This window comes from Artemia sp. Qi Xiang Cuo, chromosome 13, assembly GCF_049724085.1.
Source record: "Artemia sp. Qi Xiang Cuo chromosome 13, ASM4972408v1, whole genome shotgun sequence".
NCBI classification, from domain to species: Eukaryota; Metazoa; Arthropoda; class Branchiopoda; order Anostraca; family Artemiidae; genus Artemia; species Artemia sp. Qi Xiang Cuo.
The window spans coordinates 15,851,358-15,879,000 of NC_142806.1; the positions used below are offsets into that span (position 1 = coordinate 15,851,358).

General features: G+C 37.9%; 1 protein-coding gene across 1 annotated transcript in view; it reads right to left on the minus strand.

Moving 5' to 3' along the window:
- Las (lipoyl synthase, mitochondrial) overlaps nt 1–21,777 on the minus strand; it is a 54,593-nt gene extending 32,816 nt beyond the window's left edge. Inside the window, exon 1 of the mRNA XM_089099536.1 lies at nt 21,717–21,777. Within this exon, the coding sequence (XP_088955662.1) occupies nt 21,717–21,761 (45 nt within the window). The 5' untranslated portion in view covers nt 21,762–21,777. The remainder of the gene's footprint in view (nt 1–21,716) is intronic.
- Nucleotides 21,778–27,643: the final 5,866 nt, after the last annotated feature.

A 27,643-nucleotide genomic window follows, 5' to 3' on the forward strand; every position in this document is an offset into this window, starting at 1 on the left:
ATCTCATCTATGTAGAAAGAAAATGATGCAATGGTAAAAAGAGCAATCTCTGGGAAAAACAAATAAAAAACAACAACTACGAGCCATTTAAAAGACTACGTATATTTTTGCAAGATAATGAGAAAAACAAATCTTATTTCACTAAACTCAAGACTCAAATGAGCCAGCATTTGAATGCATTGAAGATCCGCATAAGAGAGTACTTTCCACCTTTGGAGAAACAGTTAGACTGGATACGCAACCCCTTTAATGCTAATGCTATGGACACTAGCCTAACTACCTTCCAAAAGGAGTAACTCATTGAAGTCTCATGTGATCCCATGCTGAAAAATAAATATTTGACTGCTGGATCTACATTGTTAGGTTCCTGGATTGGTATTGGGAAGGAATACAAAGAACTGTCAAGCAATGCAGTTAAATTTCTTGTAGGGTTTTCCACTACTTATTTATGTAAAAAGGGATTCTCAAGTTTAATAAATCTTAAAAGTAAATCTAGAAACAAATTAAATGTTGAACATGATTTAAGATTGTATTTAACTAAGTTAGAGCCCAATTTCGATAAACTGTGTAAAGGAAAACGAGCTCAACCTTCTCACTGATCCTTTTGAGAGTAAGCGCTTTTTGTTCTTGAAATTTTGTGTATTTTTGTTTTTAAATATAAATGTTTGTAAAAAGTATCTCTTCGTTGTTACTTAAAAATGGTGAGTAATTGAGTTTAACAGGTTAAGGCTATAAGATTTGTTTAATATTTTAGCTATAGTTTACTTTGTACAGGTAACTGAGAAAGGGTACCTAAAATGTTTTGTGGGTAAAAAGGGGTATAGTGTCTAAATAAGTTTGAGAACCACTGATCTAGATCAAGAGTTCGTAAATAAGGCAAAGATCATGAATTTAACAACTTGGCTAGAAAAAAAAATACCAATTCTGCTGGTTTGATAGCAGATTTATAAATTTTGTTGTTTAACATTTTGTAATTTAACAATCTAGTTTTATACTTAATTCTAATAATAATTCTTAATATTCTTTGAAAGTACAAAGAACAATACCTAAATTCACTATAGAAGATATAGGCTAGTATAGAGAATATTAGACAGGAATAAGAATTTTATACTTAGTGCATTGGTAAAATTCTAGATGAGGGGTTATTGTCTTTCTTGGAAGGCAGTTGAGTTAGGTGAATGAAACTTTCAGAAATGGATTCCGAGCTTTAATAACCCCCAGAGAGCTTTTTTGAAATACCTAATTCCACCACTTTTCTCTCCAAAGGGCACTGACCTTTGAAAATCTTTATGCTATAAAATTAAAACCCTGAGAAATAGATCTACTGCTCAAATGGGGAAAATAAATTATTTTGAGCCTCATACTTAAAACTACACCTTCTTCAGGTTCATTTAAGGCACTGGATACATTCCTGAAAGTTTTATATACCTAACTCAATGACTTTTCAAAATAGCTGGAAGCCCCTCAACCAGAAATTTATCCAATGTTTTTTTTTTCTATAAAGATCAAGGATTGCACATCTTCAGAAAGAGATGTGCTAGAACAAAAAGATACACATTTTTATATTACTAATTTGATGCTTATTTTCATGGTTTGGTGTGCATTTTTGACAACTCATCTTCATTCCCCTTGTAAAGGTTTTGTATAGCCCAATGCAGGGCTCCCATGGCGTCAATAAAGTTAATAAAGTTTGTCATGAAAGTACAAACCATAAAGTTTGTCCCAATCACACAAGCATTTCATCTTTTTGACTTAACAGCAATTTTTCATAGAAAGTAACTGAAATAGTGATACATGAAGCTGAGGAAAACATCTTTTTAGGCATTTTTTCTTTTAGTAATAGATGAAAATATTGTTTTGTTTCTTTTACCAAGCAAAATATTTAAACAAGTATACACGATGATATTTATAGACACTAATTTGTATTTTGTTTATTTGAAATTTTCCACACGTCTTCTGCTATTGGTTGAACTTTGCAGACTTCCTTGAAAAAGTTAAATAACGCTTAACTTCTTTCCAGCTGCAATAAAGTCAACAAAGTTATGCGAGGAAAACGGTTTATTAACTTTGTGGACAGACTTATTAACTTTATTGATACCATGGGAGCCCCGCATAAGGCTTTGTAGAAAAAAGTAACATAATAACTAATGAAAACTGATCCAAGACATATAAAAATAGAAAAAACAAGAAAATGTGATTCATTGATACTTGCTGCATATTTTAAAGTAGGAATTCCATCGTTTTTATGGTATTTGCATAGAGAACTAACTGCAAAGAAATAAACATGTTAATAAAACCATTCTTACCTCATAATATGCAGAATAATCATAGTTAACACACTTGGCATGCAGCCTTGCTATACTTTACCCCCAACCCCCCTAATGTGCAAAAATATAGCCCAAATTATACATTTCCTATCTTAAGAATACAGTTCTCACTTCATAATATGTAGAATAATCATAGTTAACACATTTTGTATGCAGCCCTGCTATACTTTATAGTACAGTCAATATAAGGTTTGACCACAAACAAATTGCAACAGAAATGATTTTTACACCATCTTGTAGAGAAAAAAAAAACTGTACAAGATATCAAAAGTTGAGAAACCTAGCGGGGTGCAAAATTAGTGTTTTTTAGCGTTTTGTGTTTAATTTTTCGTTTTTAAGCCTAAATTTTCGATTTTCTCAAGGCTTAGAGTTTACTTCATGGGAAACACATTTCTGATGTAGTTTTATGTGCTGAACTCGAATATTACATCAGATTTAAGATACAGTGAACCAAAAGTGTTTCACATTCATCACCATTCACTAAGTTCGCGATTCTATTATAACATAGTTGTTTGACCACATTTCTTGAGTAGTTTTATGCGATGAACTCGAATATCACATCAGATCAAGGATATGTTCAACCGACCGTGTTTCAAATTCATCACCAAAAGGTTTCTTCAAAATAGTCAATTATCTCTTAATGTATTAACTGACTAAAATCACAGGTAACAAAAATCACATTGGTAAAAGGCAGGCAACTTTTCAAATGACTTGCGACATTAATCACTGGCAGTGTAGTTTGAAACTTCGTCGTCGAGATCGTCGATGAGATCTTCTGATTTGGAAGAATTATCACATTCTGCTCCCTGACAAGTTTTGCACGCGAGAGTGCAAGACATGCCGTTTCTGACACAAGTGCAGTTTGAACGGCAGGAACACTTAACAATCTTTAGAAGTTGGAGAGGTGCTGGGGGTTGGTCCGTCATCACAGGGTATAATGTACCATTTCGGTCCTTCCAGCCCCACTTTTGAGGGTCCAATTCTAGATTACGGTCGTCATTCCAGGCGTGTACCTGAAAGTAAACTCTATAGCTGTGAAATGCTGCAGAGTTGGATGTGGGAGGTAGCTACTCCGGGTGAACAAAAGCCGTTGCTGTGACGAGCTTTCTTTCGAAGAGCTGCTTTTGAAGCTCGTTCAGATTTCCCCCCTTCTTTCCCCCATATATTATAAGAAGTGCGTCTTTTCCGGCTTCCTTGACTTCGATTTTTGTTGCTGCCTTCTTCATAAAGACCTTGGCAGATGCTCGAAAACTTTCGTCTTCTATCACTTTTTTCAGGGTAAGACCTTTTCCGATGTTGTGGACACGTGATGTAGAATCACCCCCAAGGAATGCATGGACAAAGAGGATCAGACCACATACTTCTTGGCCTAATCTTTTTTTCATTTCATGAACATCCCAGCATCTTCACTCTTTATTTTTCTTTGGCTCTGGGGCGAATTACACCTTGTTAGTGGAGACATCACAGTGGTAGCAGAGAAGGACCAGAAGATCCGTATCTTCTCCATTAACGGCAGTTACCTTCTGTTTAGCTGATTCGATAGCAGCTTTTACAATAGGCACATCTGCATCACTGGGGGCTTGGACTACAAAATAGCCTTTTTGCCGGAGATGAACTGCAAGCTCACTAATGAATCTTGACTTGTTTTTCTTGTTCCCGAGAAATTCTTCTTTCTTAACTTTCAGCCGCATGTCATTCGTGAAGAAAACCTCGCGACCGATCGTTCGATTACGATACGAATGGGCCATATCTTTGATGGAAGGTCCACTATCATACCTATCGAAAACAACAGTTGCGGCAGGGTACTTCCGCGAAATATACAGAGAATAGCTCTGTATGATACTCGCATACGTGTCATTTTTTATCCATGGGACTCGGTGCAATAGAGATCCGCCGTCAAGTACGTAGTGTGTCCCGTCGTTCAGCAAACACGGAATTTCTTCGAGTTTGCATGCAAGTGCAATGGCCTTGGCGAATTCGGCTTTGTTCAGCACTCTCGGCATAAATGAGCTGTCAAACTGAGCAGCGGGATACGAACAAAGTTCATACTGGAAGCACTCTGATTCAGGAAGTCTTGTCCTTTTGGCTAACGCAATGAAGCGTTGGAATAGCAAAGCTGGATCCAGTCGCTTGCAATCTCCTCCAGCTGTTTGCTTTGTTGCTATCTGGACTGCCTGTTCCTTTCTTCGGAAGACAAAATCCTTCGCCACTTTTCCAGTCATAGCATCAAGGATTTTTAGCCCGACAGCCTTCGCACAGTCAACGTTTGCAGGTTCATATGCAGTCAAACCGGTAGCAATGCTTCTAAGCTGGGTATCCCCTCCGAATGGTGAGCCATTTTCAAAGTACATGACCATCGCCTGCGTATCCTTGAAGTCTCGTTCTTGTGTGGGGCCTGCGTTCTCCTTGTGCTGCTCGCTTGTCCCATAGAGAATTTGCGTCAGATCTTCCATTAGGAGGTTAACAGCAGAGCAGGTTGGGCGTGCTAAAACCCACAGCGACCTCTGGGTTTCGGTCATGCCCGTAGCCCTAGTCAGTCCGCCTGCTGTTTTCAACGAGCGCATAAGATCTTGTTCAATAACTAGATCCGTCGACAAGCCAGCCCAATAGCGATCAGATCGTCTGACGACGTGCATTCCTTGTTGGAATGAACTATGAACAGTAGGATGGGTTTCTTCAAGCTTCACCATCTTCTCAAGGTATATTCGGCACGATTTGGCATAGTTGTTGTGACCACAGGCCGCAAGAAAAGGTAGCATTTCAGACACAGACTTTAGGTGTAAGTCCCAAAGCCCCATCCACTCAGCTTTGATGAAAGAACGAATTATCCCAACCATATTCATAAGCTGAAACCACAGCTTTGAAGTTCTGTGCTGAGACAGATCAAGTATCTTCTGGTCGACGAAACCTTTGATCCGCTTGAGTGCAGGATTTTCTTCAACCTCCGTCATTGTTGCGTCTCCATTCATTAGCTTGCTGTATAGTGTTTTAAGGTCTGCAACTTCTTTGGTGCCTAACTTTGTTTCAGGTTCTGAACAGGGATCATCGTCAAATAACTCGTAGAGCAGCACGGCATGTAGAGCACTATCAACTAGCAAGAGACCTCGAACAGCTCGTGAAATAGCCTTTCCACTTAGCAGATGGGGAACAGTTTTTGGGGCATATGCAAGTTCCAGGACTTCGCGGAGACCGGATCCTTCCATTGTGTATCCTATGCATCCAATAAAGCTCATGGTTGTGTGAAACCCACCGAGTTTCAGAACTACTGCTGAGAGCTCACTTCCTGGTTCAGAAGCCTCAACCATTTTCATAGCTTTCCACCACAATGGCTGATCAAAGGTTACGACTGGGGTGAATCCATGGCGTTTAGCTTGGTCTGCGATGAACATCAAGGTAGAGTACACACAGGTGTCATCACTGGCAGACAGATCAATCATCGGGAGAAATATTACAGACGCTTTCCCCGGATGGTTTCCAACCATGACAGTCTGATGTGTCCCATTCCATCCCGGCCTTGGAGTCTTCAGATACCACGACGAAAGCCAGAGAGTATCGAGACTAGCACTGGGATCCAGTGCAGTGAAGTCAGGAATACGAACGTATCTGATTTTTGAAAGAACAATGTCGTCACATCTGACATGAAGCACACGGAAATATGGTCACGAAATACGAATTTCTTGTTTGGTGATGAATGTGAAACACTAACAGTGGGAAAAAACTTGAATATGATGCGATATTCGAATTCAGCACACAAAACTATTTCAGAAACACGTCTCCCTTGAAGTAAATGCTAAGCTCTAGGATAACAGAAAATTTCCGCTAAAAACAACAAAAAACAAACCGAAAACGCTGAAAAAAACTTATTTTGCACCCCGCTGGGTTTCTCAACTTTTGATATGTTGTACACTTTTTTTTTCTCTACAAGATGGTGTAAAAATCATTTCTGTTGCAATTTGTTTGCGGTCGAGTCCTATTTGACGCTAGATTGACTGTACTATTACCCGCCCCCCCCCCCCACTGATGTGCAAATATATAGTCCAAATTGTATATTTCCTATCTATTCTCCCAACATGTCTCAGTTTTTTCAACTAATGTACCTGTAAATTGAATCAACTGTGACTAAACAAAAACTGGAAAAACAAGTTATGGGTAGCAGAATGAATTGAAAATAAATATTTTTGAAGCCAGTTGCTCGTTACTTACAGTCTGTTACCACAAACTGTTTGAATAGTATTTTATCCAATTTATCTTGGGATTTTGGTTTGCCTGATTCAGTCTTTCTTCTGCTCTGTTAGATTTACTTAAAAAAATTAGTTTCCCTTCTTTTTTTCTAGCACGTAAGCCAGCTGGGAGCCTTTAAAGCTTCATTGACCAGCCAAAAGAACAGAGTTCTAGGAAATTTTTTATGAAACCATAGCTTCAAAACATGCTTCACAGCTTCAAAATATGCTATACTGTGCATAAAGAATGTCTCTTTAACAAGTAGACAAAAACAGGTTTGGATATGATTTATTGATTTTCTTTGTGTATAGCTGTACTAGGTTAGCTGTATTAGAATGTCGTCTGTGTGACTTCAGTCTCTTGTTATCAAAACAATAAAGTGTATTATAGATTATAGTACAGGTGATTAGAATTTTGCAATGGTGCAAAATTCTAATATTAGCTGAAATAAAATTTATTAGTTCTGTGTGCTGTTAAAGACAGAAAGAGCTACAAGGAGGATTGACATATGACAAACAAGAAAAAAATTAAATAGCCATGAAAAAGAGGGTAATGTCGGCCAGTTGACAGAAAAGAAGCAAAAATAACAGAAGCAGATATTTTGTCAGGGACTTCCACCCAGCCATCTTATGTGCTCAAAAAAAAGAAGGAAAACTAATTTTTTGAAGTAAATCTAACGGAGCAGAAATTCTTTTCATGTGTCTTGCTTTCTCTTTTCTGTCTAAATTTTATATGCAGGGTGGTTAAGAGCAATTGTCCAGGTAAATTTTCACCGGGATTGAATTGTCTAGAGGAAATTTCTGTGGAGTGGGGGTTTCTCTGTGGAGGTGGGGCCAGATTTCCTGGCATTATTTAAAAAACTATCAGAAACTAAATAAAAAAAAAGTATTTTCAACTGCAAGTAAGGAGCAACATTAAAACTAAAAACAAACAGAAATTATTACACATATAAAGGGGTTCGCCTCCTCCTTAACACCTCGATCTTTACGCTATAAGTTTGAATTGTGTCCCAATTCTTTAAGAATGACTCCTGAAACACAATGACCATTTAATTAGAACAATAAGAAAAAAAGTTGAACAATAAGAAGAACAATAAAAAAAACTTTAAAGAGGGAGATGTTGAGGAGGGGGCAAACCCCCTTTATATAGCCTATGTAATAACTTCTGTCCGTTTTAGGTTTTAATGTTGCTCCTTACTTTCAGTTGAAAAAAAAACTGGTTTTATTTCTTTGATCGCCAACAAGATTGGGCAAGAATTATCTGTGCTTGTTAATTAGCCATAACACACTTAAGTTTTTGATCTGAATGTAAGATCCAAGAAAACCAGTTTCATAGCCACAAAAACAAGTGACAAAATGCATTAGTGCATAAGCATGACAGCAATAACCTAGACCCTCAAGGTCCAAACCAACAGTGCTGATCTCCATTTTGTGGCCCCTTCAGCCAGAAAGTACAATAGGGGGGGGATTGGAGGCAAGCCATCCTATAATTTCTACACCCTTCCTGCTTACCTTTGCTAGATACCCATTTAGAGCTTGGTCAACTCTGGCTGAGCTTACAGAGTCACACCACTGACCCCATACCAGACCAAATAACTGGCCACACTGGCCCCCTATTTTCCCCTTGGATAATTCTGGATCTTCATTAGAAGGACAATTGAAATTTCTACTCCCCTTTTTAAGTCAGAGGCAGTTTCATAGCATCACCTATAGTAAAGATCCCTAAGGGTTCAAATATTTATTCATTTATTTTATCCCAGAGGCACTTCCTGTGTAAGGGGTGGTTGAATAAACTTTGGAGGGGGCTTAGCTAATTAAAAATAAAAAGTTCCAGTACCATTTTCTAAAATTTAGCCTGCTTTTCAACGAATTGCTACCAAATAAGTTGTTAACAACTACAGTGTATTTAACAAATTCTTATTGTAGTTTAACAATCCTTGTGTTTCAGCAGTTGTTTTGAAAAAATCTTCCCATAAATACATAACTAGTTCTAAGGGAGAGATAAAGGGAGGGTGGAGACAAAATTGATATATAATCCTCAGGGCCATTCCAGGACTTTTGTTTGGGAGGGGAGACACAAAACAAAATCAACATAGTAATAATTTTGGCCTATATAGCCTATGCTTACATGATTATCTTTAAAAAATGGAAGATGGGAATTTATATGAACCTGTTAAAGCTATTGAGATTTTGAAATCTCATTAATTCAGTGGTTTGAACTTAACTTAATTCAGTGACCTTGAAGTCAATTTCTTGGACTACAAAGCTATCACCCCCCCTGTGACGTCACTGCCTGCTTGATTGGATATGATTTACGGATTGTGCTTTAGACTGTTTGCAATTGCATGGTAAATTGTGCGCTATGGCGAAAAGCTGATTCTGAGCCCAGTGTTGAATTTTCTGAGTCGGTCTTTGACTGATGGGGTCAAACAAGAGACAATTCAGAAGGCATCTGTTGCGTTTTTCAATCATGGCCAAATTATATAAGTTAAGGGTCACATACAACGAGTTAAGCATCATATCACGAGTTGTGATTCATGCTAGGGATGAAGAGAACATTCTTGATATGTGTTAGAACCTGGTCTTACAGGCTAAGCAAAATGCCAGTATCCCAAAATTTGTGATTTTAACCCCAGGTGATGTTCCAACTGTTGATGAGGTTGTCAATTCTACAGTTGTATCAAAATTTAATGAACTGTCCAGAAAACTTGATGGTTTTATTACGAACGTCACCCGTCCCTCAACAAGTGTCACTCCCCCCCTCGGCCTCCCAACCAAACCCAACCCCCAAGCTTTTATTTGCAGTGATTCTAAAAAATCCATCAAAAGACCCGAAAGATCCATCTGAGCGTAAAGCATATATAGAAAATCTCTGCCCTACTTCTGGTGGTGATACATGTGAACTCGGACGTCAAAAAAATGAATGGAAGCTCTTCGTCTTGTCAAAGAAAGCTGCGAATCAAAAAGCCGATATTGTAAAACGTTCTGATCCCAGTCTGAATCTCTCTGTCAAAGAACCACTCTTTGTTGCCGTTCTGAAGCAAGTTCCAGGGGATTTAAACGACATAACACTTAAAGACTTAATCCCAAATTGTAGCAAAATTGGACAATGCGGAAAGTCTCATGCGTTCAAAGTTTATTTCCAAACTCGTGCTGACCAAGATCAATTTCTCAGGGACTCGCTGAAAATAGGATATGAGAGATTACCAGTGCAAGAATTTGTTTTCAAGCCCCGTTACTGCTACATGATTGTAGCAGCTTTTAATTGCTACATGATTGGCCATGTAGCAGCGGATTGTTTAAACAGTGCTATCTGCTCTAAATGCGGTGCCAGTGACCATAAGTCGAGCTCTGACTCTCCCTGCAAGAAGAGTCCTTTCTGTGTGGACTGCAAAGTTCTTGGGCATACATGCTACAACGTTAGTTGTCCTAAAAATCACAAGGCAGTGAATCCATGAGCTGCTCAGTTTGGTTTCTATCCTGGAATATCAACGGCTCTTTTGCAAATAGACTTCCTGTGCTTAATGGTCTTCGTGCGAATTATAATGTAATTTTTATACAAGAACATTTCCTAACTAAGTATAGTGTAAATTTACTTAAGATGCAGGAGTCTTTGACTTACTCTGTACCTGCTCAACAGCGTAAGAATAGAGGCAGGCCGTCAGGGGGCCTTGGGAGTTTTGTTTGTGTTTCCCTTGGTTCTAGCCTCTTCGAAACAATTGATCACTTCTTGGCTGTCCAAGTTGAAGGGTTTGTATTTATTAACGTTTATTTACCTACTGATTATTGCAGTGATGAATCCAAGCGTCGTTTTATAATATTGTGTGAGAAATTAGGTTTGTGTCTTGATGAAGTTAAGCATTTAGGGCTGTTGTGTGTAGTAGCTAGATACTTTAATTGTAATTTAAAGGAAAGGAATACCCAAGAATCACTGCAAACAATTCTCCTTAGGGGTATATTTGGTGATTGGGTTAGAGTGGCTCATAAGGGTTCTGATTTTACTTACATTCATACATCATCTCATGCATCTAATCTGGATCACATTGCAATATCTTGCAACCTCAAGACGGAACAAGTTTCTGTTTTGAGTGAATACCAGCTATCAGACCATTTTCCCATTTCATCTTCCATTATAATTCACACAACCACCCCAGCATACACACCAAACTAATCCTCGAACACCTCCACTTTCGCGTGATTGGTCGAAAATTAATAGTGATCTTTTCAAGTGTTCTTTGGATTTTATCCCAAACAAAATTCGAGTACCATTTCATCTTCTACAGATTTCAGATAAGTTATCAAAAAAAAAACCACGCCTTAGCCTGGACATGTATTCTGCCGAGATTTGTCATGCCCTTCGTTTTTCCGAGAGCCAAGCAGTTCCTCTCCAAAGAAATCACAAAGGGATTATCCAGGGCTGGTCATCAAACTCTGATCTAGTTAGATCATGGAGAAAAGCAAAATTGTGGTTCAATCTGTGGAAAGATTGCAATAAACCGCGATCTGGTATCGTGAATGATCTACGCCTCAGTACAAAAAGACAATTTTCAAAGGCTCTTGCTCTTCATTTGAAGATGCTTATTGATTGGAACTCTGCTAGAGCTGGACATGATCATACACTATTCTTCAAATTTGTTTCCCAGTCAGGTAACCAAGCCTCTTCTGTGATTCCTCTGATATTCCTGATGATGAATGGTATGCTCACTTTGAATCGGAGTTTTTTGTTTCCTGATCCCCATCTTCAGTATCAATATGATAAAGAATTAGATGCCTTCTTAGCTTCTTTGCCAAAAACACATTACACCATGACAACTCGAGCAATAGAAAAAGCAACCCAAAAATTGAAGTGGAAGTCTTCCAGCAGCTTTGATTGTGTGGGAGCTATGTATCTAAAGAATAGAAGCCCTCTTTTAACCCAACACCTCACACTGCTAATGCAGATGATATTCACTCAATGCGCTGTGCCCTCAACATTCTGTATCAGTGACCTTACTCTGATCCCTAAGAAGGGAAAAGCAGTACCCCAGTGTACCTTGTTTTGGCCCATCACCCTCACAACCTCTCTTTGTAAGCTCTGAGCTTCTCTTTAGGGACAAACTCGAAGCAACTTGCTGTACACCCCACACCAATTTGGCTTCAAACAAGGAACTGGTTGTGCTGATGCTCTCACTGTAGTAACAAACGCTCTTATTGATGTCAATTCTGCAGGAAAAAGTCTAGTTCTTGCTGGCCACAATGTAAGACACGCATTTGAATCACTTATACACTGCAATGTTTCTTAAAGCTAGTATGCGTGGACTGAACCTGGATGTAATTTGTACACTTAGGGATATGTATACATGGCTATCCCTTTGACTGAAACTTCCACCAGATAAAATTTGCCTCTGATTCCCAGGAAAAGGCTCATACAAGTCTTAAAGGGTGCTCAACAAGGTGCAGTTTCTTCCTCCAATTTCTTCAATAATTACATCCTTGAGGCTTAAGACCAATGCCCCTGCTCTTTAATTTTGGGATCTACTAATTTGTCGTTTGCGTGCTATGCAGATGATATTCTGAATCTCAGTTGAACGCTACAGCAAATCAGTGAAATTTTTGCTATCCTTCAAGATGAATACCTCAAGGTTGGGCTTCAGTTCAATTTGGCAAAGTCTGAAATAGTTCTTTTCAACTGTTCTTTTCAACTTCAGTTCTTTGTCAGAGTTCAACCTGTCAACGCCTCTCTAAGTTCAAAGCTGCAGTGATTGTGACCTTTGTCCAAATGGCAAAACAAAAACGAAACTGTCCAGAATGCAGATTACGAGTTAATTCTAACTCAATCAAATGTGCAAATTGTGACTCTTGGTTCCACACAGGGGCCGAAAAGTGTGCCAGGATAGACATTACTAATTGGAGTAACTCCTGGATGTGCCTTGACTGCTCCACTAAATCCAAGGTAAACCTTAATTCTTCTCCGGGTCTTTCTGTACCCCGTTCAGGCTTCCCTCGAACGCCTCGTACCCCAGTTGAAAGAAAAAGAATTCTTAGCATCCTAAGTGACCTAAGCAGTCCTACTCCTTATCCTGACCCTCCACCCGGCCAGATTTCTGTTTCAACAGAAAAATCAAACAAGCCCCAGGAGGCTAGTTCAGTTGGTCCTACAATTTTACTTGCCCCACCCCAGTGCCAAGTTCTTGAAGTCCTTCCCGAAGGTCCAACGCATGTATCATGCCAAACCACTGAATGCAGCATGGATAAATATGTTCAAACGGACAGCGTCACGACATCCCCCTCATCACAAGCAGATTTTACAAAAATTTTGACTTTAAAAGAAAAGCTAAGGGATGTATTAATGCTGATTAGAGATTATTTGTCAATTTATGAAAATTATTCAAGAAGTCAACTTACAAATTATTCCATCACAAACAAGGTAAATAACACCTTAGATTTTCATCATCAAAACAGTGCATTGTCCCCAAGCTCAATGAATATTAATAAAGAAAGCAGAAGATTAAGTTCATCAGCTTTAGCCAATACGAATGCCATTAACCTGAGTTCAGAAATTGTACCTAACCCTAATATCACCTCTATTCAACCTAATTATAATCCTGACCTTGAGAACTCAATCAGAGATGCCCGAATTTGTTTGAAAGTACTGAAGTGATTCTGACTAATAATAAGGACTTCTCTGCAAATAATTGCAAATGTGCTAATATAATTTTGGCAGGTATTTGCAAATTAGGTGATAAATGTCATTTTGGACATGATCGTGCTCCAAGCAAGTTGCAGGAAAAAAGCATTCCTGATAATAGTGCTATAAAAAATTGCAAGTTTTTTAAGGAAGTAAATTGTAAATTAGGTCGAAAGTGCCCCTATAATCATGGATATATTACCCGTAACTTCAAAATGAAGCTAGTCCAAGAGTTTGTTCTCAATTTTTATATAGCAAGTGCGATCAAAAGAAGTGCTTGTTATTGCACTTATGTCGTTTTTACCTCACTGGCAAGTCTACTAAAACAAAGTGTAATTTTGACCACGTTCCTTTATGTAAGTTAGCATCAAGTGGGCGTTGTTTTGGGTGTGATAACCTGCATATTTATGTCCCCCCTTCCTTTTTACGAAATAAATCGAGCTGCAAACAAAAAATAAGTGCACAAACTTGGGCAGTACCAGCTGTTACCGGTCAAGGTAACAAGGTAACCCAACGTTTTTTAGGGCGACGCCGAAAGTATTCACGACCCCCCCTCCCCTAGTTCGTGTCCCATTCGACTTTCAGTTTTATCCCCCTGCATACCCGATACAGCGCAGTATACCTCAGGAATCCATCCCTCGAAACAATCCTCCGCCCCAAGTACTTACGCGTGTCCATTCATTCCAACCCCCAAAATAACTTTACTCAATTCGGACCATCCCCAACCCCCCCCCCCTCACTCATTTTCCTCCCAAAAATCCACTTCCTTTCGACTCCGTTCTTCTCCGTGCGTCCAAGAAGTTACCGACTGGTTCTGGACTCCACCCGTTATTTGCCGAAACATACTTAACCCCTCCCCTCTCAGACACCCCCCAACGTACTTCCGTCCCTCAGCATCATCTTGCCCCCCCCCAACCCCCATATAAAGAACACTCCCAATTTGACTTATTCCCAGATCACCAGGAAACCTTTCTCCCTTCCCTGGCACTTTATCCCCCCTGGCTACCCTACCAGTATGACTCTGGTTTAAGAGTAAGCAGGCAGAAGGATCCACTTGCAACACCTCCATGCAGAGTTTCTAAAACTTCAAATAGTTACCGCTGTTTAGAGTCTTCGCTAGTAACTGCTCAATTAAATGCAATTGTATTTGAAAAAGATGGATTTGATCCCCCTGTCCCTTGTTCTCACTATCCAAGTTCAGCCCCCATCAAGAATTCCACTAGAAGCCCTCACCCCACCTGTGATATAAAAAAAAGTAAAGTGTAAAAACGGTACCTTCACAAGTCGCTTTCGATTCCCCACACTTTTGTTGAGCAACGCTGAAAGCCTTAACTTTGAAAATCTTAATGAATTAGACACCCTTTCTAAAATATATAGATTAGATGTAATCGCTATTACTGAAGTTCAAGCTCAAAATTTGCACATGTTAAAGATTAAAATTTTTTCTCAATTTATTAAAATCAGACCAGAAAACCACCCTCTGGGTAAGAAAGGCGGCGGAATTCTGTTCTTTGTCTGTAATGATTTATTCCCAAGTGAAATCCCAATTCCGTGTCTTACTTCCTTTGATGAAGTTATGTGGGTGTGTGTTTGACCTAAAGTCTTGCCGCGTCCTTTTAGTTTAATTGTCCTTTGTTGTTTTTATTACTCCCCTAATCAGAGATCCGCTGAGAAAACAAGTTTTATCGAAAAATTATATGCATGTGCTGACTGTGCTATCCAAACGCTCACATCCAGGAATTTTCCTGATGGGTGACGCAAACTATATAAAACTTGACTCTGCACGTAATGCTTTTAATTTAAAACATGTCATTAATATCCCCATTACAAAAGGCAATACTACTCTTGATTTAATTTGCACTAATCTTTCGAAGTTTTACAAACCCGTCTCCACTCTGCCCCCTCTAGGGGATAGTTACCACTTTAGCCTTTTCTTATCTCTGCTGGCTAAACTTAAACAGTCATTTTCTATAACTGAAACCATTTATAGACCTCTCACTGACTCAGGATTTTTCAATTTTGGCTCCTGGATTACTACTGACAATTGGTCCACTGTGTATCAAACAAATGACGTTGACTGCATGCCTTTGTCCCTCCAAAATTTATTGAGGATCAATATGAATTCCACTTCCCTGAGAAAAAATTCAAAATATCTTCTACAGATAAGCCTTATTTTATTCAGTCTTTTACAAAACTTATAAGAAAAAAAAATCAATTTTTTCAAGGCAGGTTGTATTACTGAGGCTAATAGTCTGAGTAAGCTCCTAAAGATAATATGAATAAAAGGAGCTTCTAATTATTATAATAATAAAGTCAAAGATCTATATTCTAACAAGCCCAAGCAATGGTACAGAAAAATTAAAGAAATATGTGGAAAAAGTCTTTCCGAAATTGATTTTCATCTCCCTGAACCCCCTAATAAGACTGCCAACGATCTGAACTTGTACCTTTCTTCCATCGTGCAAAGTCTCCCCCCTGTCACTGGCTCAAGTCCAACTATTCCTCCCAATACTCCCTTCCCCTTTTTTTCTCCCTCTGATGTTATCAATAAAATTATAAAGCTTAGAAAATCAAGTATTTCTCCCCTGTACATCCCAGTTGACTTAATTAAAACCTTTTCGGACAAAATTGCTGAGCCTTTATCAAATATTTTCAACCACATCACAAAATTTGGTAAATTCCCAAGTTGCTGGAAACAAGGTTTTATAAGACCTATCCCAAAAAAATGTACCAGTCTGACTTTTGCCAACATTCGCCCCAATGCACTTACTTCTGTTTTTTCCAAACTGTATGAAGGTTTCTTCTGTGACTGGCTTAAGGATAAAGTTTGTCCGCACATTGACACCCTGCAGTTTGGTAACTTCTACGACATTTCCATTACCCTTTAGCTCATACACTAAAGACACACAGCAGTAAGTAGCCTTGACAAGCCAGAATTCTGGCTAAACCGTGTCGTAGTTGACTTCCCAAAAGTGTTCTACCTGGTTGACCACGCAATCTTAATTTGTTCACTACTGGTTAACTTTATCCTCTGTTAGTAAATAAAATATTTTCTCTAACCCCCTCCCTATATATTGTGGAATTCCTCAAGGAACCTTATTGGGACCACTTTTATTTCTAGTCATGATAAACGATATTGGTAAGGAGTTTCCCCAAAGGTGGAAATATGTGGATGACTTGTCGATCCTTGAAGTATGTGACAGGAATATTAAAAGTGACCCCCTCGAAATTCTAACCCATATTTCGAATGAAGCTAAGAACCTAAATATGAAAGTAAATTCCACTAAATCAAATATAATGACGATAAATTTCTTGAAATCTACTCCCAAATTCCTTGACCCTATCCCCCAGATATTCCCGTGTCTTCCTTTAAATTACTTGGGGTTTCAATATCCTCAGATTTTCAGGTGGATATCGACGGGAAAGACATTGCCCGTAGAGCTAATGCGTCCGTGTCTCTCCTTAAGGTCTTGAATAAATGTAACGTCCCCCCATCCCATTCTTTAAGGATTTATACTTCCTTTGTCCGCCCGCATCTTGAATATGCTTGTCCAGTTTGGCATCCTGGCATCTCCCGTGATGAATCAGATAAAATTGAATCTATTCAAAAAAGAGCCCTAAGAATAATTTTTAAAGAAACTTTGGTACCATATTCACTCCTTCTAAAAAAAGCCAATCTGGAAACTCTTGAGCACAGGAGAGGCACGTTGTGCCTCCGTTTTGCAAAAAATGCAATAATAAACCCTCGCATGGAAAACATTTTCCCCAAAAGACACTCCCCATCCAGACACCGCCTGCCACGTACTGTTTTTGAACCCATCCCTATCTTGTCCCCCATCCATTGTTTAACCTCCAGGTATGAAAAAACCTTTGTCCCCTTCATTACTGATCAAATAAACTACTAGTTTTTTTTTTGTACTGGTGATACTCATGCTGGTGTCTGTTTGGTTCTTCCGTTCCCTCCCCTTTTTATATACTCTCTTTTAAACCTTATTAACACTATTTTTATCTCAATTTTTTTTTTGGTTTTGTTAGAATTTGTGCCTTTTTAACTTTCTTACATTTGACACTTTTTGTTTTTTAGACTAATGAATGGCTTTGCCTTTCTGATATTGTTGTTTTTGGCATTGTTTAGCCAGTTTTTAGTTATTGTGCTATTTCTATGTCTTTTTTTATTATATGACCCCAAAATGCGAATTTGGCCCTTCGGGGCTTGTGATAGTCATTTTTTGAAATAAATATCTAAAATATCTTATCTAACTGGATGAGTCCTACACTCCCTTCAATGGCACTTGGGAGCTCAATGGTTCAGCCTGCTGATCATATAGTATACTTAGGCCTCCCCATTGGGTCCTCTTTATGTAACCACACTAGATCTCTCCTCATCAAGCACCTTAACGATTGAATTTCAGCATTTTTATGCCTCTATTGTCACTTGCAAGTTCTGCTTCAATTGTCATCTCTTAGCTAGCCTGTTCAATGCAGTAGCCCTCCCACATATATTGTATATCGCCCATTTTGGAAAATATTTACAAAATATGAAAAGTCAAAATCTGTTTGCTGTTTTTCCATTTTGCAAAATATTTACTATGTCTACCACCTTGGCAGAGAAATTCACCTATAGTTAAAAAATACAAAATTGCAGACCCAGAAAAAGCTATCTCTTGAGTTATTGGAAAACACAATAGAAAAGTAGCTGGTCATGAGTTATTGGAAAACACAATAGAAAAGTAGCTGGTCATTCCAATTCTAGTGCAATAGCTTCATCTGCTGTTGATTTTTTTTATATATATGTTGATGTTGTATGTGTGAATTTGCTTTTGCTTTGTTTGATTTTATTCTTATTTTACCTTGGATTAGCTTTGTTTTGATTTTGTTCTTATTTTATTCTTGATTTATTTATAATTGATGTTCTTATTCGATTTTTGTTGATATTTGTCTCATACTATTGTCTTCTTTTCTTTTTTCTCATATTTTGCTCTGTCCTTTTCAAGCTTTTATTTTCATTTAATAAATAAATAAAATAAATAAAAACTTTTGGAAATGCATCAAAAATATGTTTTAACCAAAGGGATAAACTAGGATGTTAATTCAATTGATAAGACTCTAGATGAAGGGGTTTTATCTTTTTTAAGCCCAGGAAAATCAGAAACATTAAAGTATTTCATTAAAAACATTATCAAGCAAAAACATTAAAAACATTTGAAAAAATCAAAGCATTATTAAAACAGAAACATTAAAAGAAAGCTGAATGTGATGCTTACAAAGAAATGTTCAACTGGTCTTATAGCTACAGAGCAACTCTAAAACACCAAGTTTACCATATATTAACAATTTTACCTTATTTTAACAATTTTAATTAGTGAATTTTTATTCTATAGTGATTTTACAACACTTCCTAGGGCTATACCTTAAAATGCAGCTTGGAGCAATCAAAGGATTTCTCCTTGTAGAGCTCCAGAGTAAATGCTTTAAGTTGTATTCAAAATTATACAATATGCTGATCAATAGCTTTCCAGTTGAGTTTACACTCCCTGGAGGCCCATTTAGCATCCAGCCTTTGTTTGAAGATGTCCACAGATTCAGCAGTAACAGTTTCATTGGAGAGTTTATTCCAACTGTTGATGATTATTGAGGAAAAGAATTGAGTGCAGACTCTGGATAGGGTAGACTGCTTAATAAGTTTCAGGTGATGATCTCTAGTTCTTGAGTTAGGACCAACATTGGGGGAAAATGCTAGGAGCATATTAGCCCTCATTTACTTATAGGCTAAAATGGCATCACCTCTGTTTCTCCTATATACAAGTGTTGTATGCAGGGTAGGACAGTTCCTACCCTGCATACCACCATATATAACTTTGGTGGTACATCTTTGTACATCGTCCAACACATTTATGTCTTTTTAAAATAAGGGGAGGCTAGAGCCATTCCAACTTCAAGCTTTGGATGCACAAGTAGCTTTCAGCAGCAGACTTCTTAGCATGAGTGCTGAATTTTAATTCATTATCAATAATGACTCCAAGATCTTACTCAGTATTGACAGAGGAGAGCAAGTGGCCTGAGAAAAAATAAGAGTGACAAGGGTGCATTTTACCAAAGTGACTGGTATGGCACTTGGCAACATTAAATTCAAGAAGCCAAGCCTCAGCCCATTGATCATGCACTCCAAGATTATTTTGTAGAAGAGTAGGATCTTCACAGGACAAGGCTGGTTTAAGGAGCTTCAAGTTGTCAGCATAGAGCATCAGTTTACTGCTGATAGCAAAGGAGCATCATTGATGAAGATATTGAATAGTTTAGGATCCAAAACACTTCCCTTAGAAACTCCACTCAAAACATAATTAGAGGAAGAAAGAATATAGTTACCATAGGTGTCAAATAACTGAACACATTGAGTTTGCAGATAAAGAAAATCAAGAGCAGCAACTTATCTTAAAGCTTGAATTTGATTAGCAAGTTGCTTGTGACAAACTTTGTCAAAAACTATATGAGATCACTAAAGGGGCTGGGAATTAATTGTGAAAAAAATGCAAAACAAACTATAAATATAAGTGTAAATTGGTAATCTAAAAATGTTTCTCTTTTTGTTATAGCATGTCTTCTTCCGAAGAGGTCCAATTCTTAACCTTTACTGCTTTTTCCAAATATATAGCCTAGACCTAATTCCTACTGATCTAATTGCATCATCTTTTTATCCCTACCCCTTCTCTATTGGACCAGATATAGTCCTAGGCTGCATAAAAGTTGACTGACTGCTGTTTTTTAATAGGCCTTATTGGGCACTAGGCATCAATTGTTTATGAAAAATTAGCACAAATATAATGGCAGATCAACAACATCAGGAAACTGAAGATAGTCTTTGGGGGGTTTGCACTATTTGATGTTTATAGTTGTTGCTACTTTAGATATTAAGGGTAAAATTCCACTTTAGCTACTTTAGCCTATCTTGGGAAGGGGTTAGGTTAGGAAAATGGAAGTTTCAGGGTTGGGTCTACTGGTTAAAGTATGCCCTGGGAAAATATTTTGAAGTACCTACCTCTACTCCTTCTCTCTCTAAAGGGTCCTGAAACTTGTCTACATGACAGGTCTATACCTATTGAAATTTTGACCAAAACAACATTTTACCTTGGTTTTCAGTCATGGTATCAGTTTCTTTTTCTCTGGCTTTAGTTCTGAAAATACAATTCCTATTATTTGAGTGGAATTTTTAGCTATATCAAAGCTTTTTTTCAAAATTTAGGAAATGTATTTGCATATCTTTAAAACCTTATAAATTGGGATAGGGGCAAAGTAGTGAAGATCTATTTTACAAGGTTTCACTTTTATAACACACAGATTTTTATAGGTCATCAAAGGTCAGGACCCTCTAGAGGGAGAAGGAGTGGAGGCAGGTACTTCAAAATACCTTCCTGGGACATATTTAACCTGTAGATCTATCCCTGAAAGTTTCATTTGGTACTGTTCTATTAGCCAGGCAACACACAAGACAGCCACTCAAGAAAAGCAAAGATCAAATATGCATTACCTGATAATGCCTATGAGATGATGAATAAACAAGGGGTTTCTCACTCTAGGAACTATAATTAAACCTTAGGTTTTTGGGATTTAGGGGGGAAAAGGGATATAGGGAGAAGGAGTAGAGTTAGGTACTTCAAAATAACCATTGAATTTTTGTTGTTCATACAATTGACTTACAATTAAAGTAAACATACCACTGGATGCCTTTTTTATGCTCTTTCCAAATAGCCTATAATAATAACTTTTGTTGCAAATGAATTTTACCCCACCCCTATATAGGCTATACCAATTCAGGGTATATATTTGCACGTTAGGGGGTGGGTAAAGTTTAAACTTACCTCCCATTTACACCAGAAATATAATTTGCCCCACCCCCTCTAAGGTGCAACTAGGCTATATACCCGGAATTGGTATATATAGGGGGGGCTGAAATTCATTTCCAAAAGAAATGATTATTATATTCGTAATCAGCATAAAAAAGGCACCGAATAGTATATTCACTTTATTTGAAACTCAATAATATGATTTGGTATATATTTAGGCCTACCCAATTTATTTGCAGCAAAATTGATAATTATATTTGGAGAGCATAAAAAAAGGCATCAAGTGGTATGTTTACTTTATTTGTAAGTCAATAATTAAACAACAAAACATTTACCAAAATAACTTTCCAGGACACATGCTTTAGTCTGTAGACCCACCCCTGAAAGTTTTGTTTTCCTAACCTAACCCTTTTCCAAAATAAAAAAAGTAGCTAAGCTAGAATTTTACCAATATTAAGCATTCAAAATTGTCATTTAATACTATATTTCTTAGTTCCTCTCTGATTTTTGCCCCATAGCCTACTTTAGGCCTATGTTTACCAATTCATCTGGCCAACAGCCTTTGGAGGTAGGTGTACAGCCCATATTGCTGAAATTTCACCACCGTAAGTATGTATTTAATAAATAGAACTGGAAAACTGACTTATTCGCTTTTTCCTACCTTGCTGCTGTTTCCAGTGAAGTTTAATTTAGTCCTGGAGAGCATTCTCTGAATGATTTGAAAATTTTTGCGAGAAAACGACATCTAAATTAGAAGTAAAAATGAAAACCATCTAACAAATTATTGTAGTGAGCTTAAAAAAAAAAAAAAAAAAAAAATCAAGCCTGTGATGACTCAGTGGATTAATTTCTGCTTGTGGGCCCAGGGTTCGATAACAAATTTGAAAGGGCAAGTTATACAGGTTGTCCCATCCATTGGTGTCAATTAATGTAAATTTAGTAGGGGAGGGGGGGGGCAAATATATTTATCACTTTTTATACCTTGTAGGGCCGGGAAAACTTGCCTTTTTATGCAGTGAAAGCTAAAAAAAAAATGCATTTTTCAGTGAAACTAACCCCAGAAATATATTTTTCAAAATCAAAGGGACACTGGTCCCCTGTCCCCAACCCAATTGACACCACCGTTTCCTCCCCTAATAAAAACAGTCTTCCAACGTTTCTGTTCAAACATGTCATATTCTTTGCCTCACCACTTTATGTGCGATAAAGCATGTGAATGTACGCCTAAACCAAGGGCGCCGGCAGAAAATTTTCCAGGGGGGCCAAACGCTAAAATAGCAATGGTGGTTGGGTGACAGTTTAAGCGGTTTAGGGTACCAAACTACGACTTTACCCCAAAGAGGACGAATTTAAAATTAATTTAAACCCCGAAAAGCTAATTCATTTAAAAGTATCAATAACTATATTTTAGGCTTTCCAGTTGCAAAAGAAGTAATATCATGCGATGGCAGTACTGGATTCCGCCAAGTTAATTCGCTTTATTTGTAATGAAATTAGGCCACGTTTAGTGATCTGTATATGCGTATCAGCTATAATGAGGTAGGGATGAGTCATTGCTTAGGTGGGGGTAGGGTAGATTCTTAAAAAAGTACACATTTTGATGGACGAACTGCTTACTCTTCATGAGGCTTCAGATAAATGTTGAAAGAGTTAGGGGGGGGTAAGAATTAATTAAAATGTTTCTCTACACAGCTAAAATTTTACATTCTTATATGTACCAGCACAGAGGTGGAAAAGGCAAACAGGTCATGAGCAGTCTCACCAGGAAATTTCTTTGGGGTGGCAAATACTGCTAGAAACTTAGTTCTTAGCAATTTTTAATTGTAATATTTTACTTTTTCTATTTATATGAAGTACTTCAATGTATTTAAACAAATGCATGTAATATATTTATCGATGAGAAAATCCTTTTGTAGAAGTTGTGATGGCCTTAGTTGAATAGAAGATCAAAAGTTTCACAGAATTTCGTTCATCACCAATTTTTAAGTATATTCAAATCTTAAGTTTTAAACTTGCTCCTTACTTTAGTTGAAATACCTTTTCTATTTGTTTAATTACATTTCATGAAACTGCAGACTTTTGTGAATGCAATACTTTTGGTAACGCAGAAAAAACGATCACTATTTATCTGATTGGATTTTGATAGTTAATCAAACAGTTCGTGGTAGCGAAGTGTAAGTAAGGAGTGATACGGCTCAATAGTAACCAAAACTCTAAAAAGCGGAGTTTGATACCAATAGATATATAAAAAAAAATTGGCTTATTATAATAATTATTTTATTTCAACCCTTCATACAAATACATGTAAATGCTCGAAGGAGTTATAAAAACGAAATAAAAAAAATAATGAAAAAATCACACAACGCCATAAAACAAAATTAAACTGACATAACTATGCAAAAGAGAAAACAAACGAAATCAAAATCACGATTTTAATGCACAAGACTAGCCAATGGAAAGTCGTGTATTGTTCTATTTCGACTTTTGAAACGGGTATATAACTCATCCATTTTCTTACTTATCTCCAAAATATAGTACCTCTGCGAAACATAAGAGTTTCCGAACCATATGGGAATTCCCAATAAATATTTGCAATACCGAAAAAAAATTGAACGAATTTGGTTACGTTCAGTTTTACTAAAGCAATTCCATAAAGGAGCTAAAAAAAGACATGTGGCGCGAACATGGCGTTACAGAGACGACCGAGCGTAATTTTGTCAAATTGACCTATAGTTCATGCTAGCATACCGTAAGTTTTCCACAGTTTTTCATTAAGTGCTGCAATAACTAGATTTTTAGTAGCTTTGATAGAATTTCCATACCGGAGTCAGAGATACTCAAACTTATCCTTTTGGAGAACTGTCTTCCCGCAAACATCAACAGCACGATTTGGCAATGTTTCGTCATTCAAAACGACAAATTCAGTCTTAGACGGCTCTATTGTTAGCCCAATATCAACAAGTGCAGACGACACGGCATTAACAGCTTTCTGTAAATATTCTAAATTATCACTTATCAAAAGTAGATCATCTGCGTAAGATAGATGACTAGCATCAATTCCATCATCTATACAAACATCTTCTATCGTTTTTGTCGCAGAACGTTTTGCGTTGTTAAATATCACAGGGCTGATTACTGAGCCTTGTTTAACATCCCTACGTATATCTATAGGTCCAGAAAGCTGTCTGGCAGACCGAATTCTTACTTGAGATTTTCGATACCATTACCTCAGACAATTACAAAGAAAGGGATCAACTCCTGCCCTTAGTAGTGACAAGACTGCTTGCGAATGTAAGACAGAATCAAACGCCTTAGATATGTCTATTGCGCAGACGAATAATGGAGTTTTTCGTTTCTTAAACTTTTCAACAATTGAAATAAAAGTTGCATGTGCATTCTGAACACCAAGACCGGACCGAAAACCGAACTGATTGTCACCCACATCCGCTCGTGCTGCCACTATAGGGCACAGTATCTTCTCCAGTAACTTTGCTAGAACTGAACAAATAGTGATGGGCATGTACGAAGAACAATCTTTAGGGTCTTTCCCCTTCTTATGTATACAGGTAACGACCCCCTGACACAAACCTTGTGGGACAGACTGTTGTAATACTATTGCTTGGAACAATAAAGCTATGTGGCTAAACAGTTTAGGGGTACCCTACCTCAGATGTTCCAGCTGAATGCCATCTGCCCCAGGCGAATTCCCTAAAGGAAGAGGACGAACAAAATATTCAACACACGACAGGGGTAATAGTAAGCCAGTTACTGTATTGGTTGAGTCGATCAAAATGCTGCATCAGAATGTCCCGGAAATTACTTTCTAATAATAGAGGATCAGCCGCAAACATGGAAAAAAAATGTTCAAACCATCTATTTATTTCAGTACTATCAGGCGGCGACGAAAAAGAACGGATAAGTTTAGACGCTTCTCGCCATAGTTGACGAGGATTATTTTTTATTTCCCGCGATAGCTCCTTAACCCGACTTCTTTTCCAAGATTTCACCTTCTTTTGATATTGGTGTTTACTCGACCTCATAATTTTAAAAACCCATCCCGAACGTGGTCTTTCACAATCAACCCAAATTTGTCTCCAAAACACATGCGAGACTTTTCAACCTTCAAACCAGGAAAATCTGACCAGCCTCTCTTACGGGTATTCAGCTTTATTTTTTCCGACGGAACTACAACGGATGCAGCCATTTTTATACTATGCACCAGTTCAAGCAAATAACAATTGAAATGGAGAAGCCGGTCAGATTTTACCCGTGAGAGCAAATGAAACGGAACCCTTATCTCATCTAAGCACGAATCAAGTAGCATCTGGTAAGTAAATATATCAATACGACTCCAGTTCTGTTTAGTGAACCACTTGGGTCTAGAGGGAGCATATATCTCAAAAGAACTAAGTGGTAAATGAAACTCAAGATACGAATGATGACTTAAAAAAAGTTCTTCAGAAACATTAACTATCTGCCGCCGGAGATCCCCCATATTAGTAAACACGAAATTGAGATCAGAAGTACTACCACTGTTATGTACATAGGTAAACGATCTATTTTTCTGCAGACAACAGACATTTTGCGGCAATGTAGCATTTAACATTTGTGAGCGACCAATGGTATTATCATTAATGTCCGTATTAAAATCACCCCTATTAACACAAGATTTATGGGTAAGAGCTATTCTTTCAAGTAGTTTCGACAATGACGAGCAGGCAGACGCAAACTTTTGACTCGATCGGTCATTTCTATAACTTTGTGGCATATAAACACAAACAGCAATAAAACCACTAAATTCGACCGCAAGACCTACATCATTAGACTCAAACAGACTACAATTATACTTTTTTCTAACAGCTATCATTAAGCCCCCCCCCACCCCGAGGGTCGACCCCCAGTATTTTTAGCTGGGTAGATAAAATACTGATGATCAGAAGAAGTAATCAGTCTTGTGCTATTATTTTCATTAAGCAGATGCTCATTAATACAAATTATATCGAAAGCACCATACACTATTTGAAGTATGTCTAATTTTTCTCTAGCACCGTTTATGTTTTGACAGAACACACGTACTTCGCCATTTATCGAGCCGGTTTACGATTTAAGTTCTTCGGCAGAGCTTGGTCTGGAATTGTACCACGAGCTGCATTTCTTAGGTTCGGGCACCGAAAGCTGTTACTTGCATGGTTGGATCCGCAGTTGGCACACTTCAGCACATCTGAGGTGTACTCGGAGTAGCTATGATCACCGGCACACTTTCTACATTTAGTGTCCTTCTGAAACTGGTTTGCACGATGACCAAAACATTCACATTTGTAGCACTGCAGCGGCTTTGTAAGGGGTTTTGACACAGAAAACATGGTGTATTCCACTTTTATTCCAAACTTGAGAGCCTGATCGAAGTCAATCTTAGTAGCAAACGTGAGCTGGAAAACTGAGGAATTTCCAAAGCGCTTGGCTTGGGAAACACCGCTAATTAGGTTAGGAATAGTTGAAACGTCGTAATCTTTGTCAACGTAAATGATCCCGAGGTATTCTGAGTGAAGTACCTTGCTACGGATATTTTGCTCGGCTTGGGCCCCGGGGGCAACAACACTTGCGGATGTTTCGTCTTTCATGTGTACAAACAGCCTGTCTCTTCGTTGTTCGATTCTGTCTATTTTATCAGCGGGTCCGATTTTCCTCTAGAACTCCTTTTGCTTTGTAGGATTAGCACTCAAGCTTCGGGCAGATTCGACAAAACAACTGGGATAGTCCTTTCTGGTCGGGGCAGAGATGGCCACTTTGGTGACTTGTTCTCTGAGCTAGGTACTGCAGAGGTTTCATGCTTCTCTACAAGAAAACTTAGCATCGCTTTACAATCATTCAATCGTGAGGCAACAATCGTACTCACATCCTCAGGAATGGTGGGACCGTCAGCTGGGTCGAGAATGGCAAAACGAGGGGTCAGAACCTCATTTGCGAACCTTTCTGATATAACCTCATAAATATTGCCATAAAAGGCAGAAGTTGGGTGAGAGGCCGTACGACTCTGATTATTGTCTTTGTCGAGTACTGTTTTACATATATCAATAGCCTCTTTCAGAGCTTCCTTTGAGAAAAACTTGGACTGCCTGATAACAATCTCCTTATTCGTTTTTTTTTCCACATGCCTCTGTATAAAGTTCAACACCAAACTTAAAACCACTGTATTTTCCGTCATTATTGATCCAGCTATCACCCCGAAAGACAAGGGAGTAGAAAGGCCCCTATTGACACGGAACGAACCACGTGGTTTATGGTTTTGTTAGTGAGAATTTGAAAAACATGAACTTTCTCACATGTATATGTGTTTTCTTGGACTGCCAGAAATGTTGTTCAGTGTTCTTGATGTTTTTATATAATTGTAATTTAGGTTTTATGGTTTTTGTAAGCAGGACTTTGAAAAACAGGGACTTTCACACAGCGATCTATTCTAATGGTATTTGTCATTTTTAACTAGAAACAAGAAGCTTCTTCACTTCAATTGATTATTGAGTCTAATGTGAGCAGGTAAATGACAATTCCTTCTTGTTGTTCGCTTATACACATGTTATGACCCAGAAA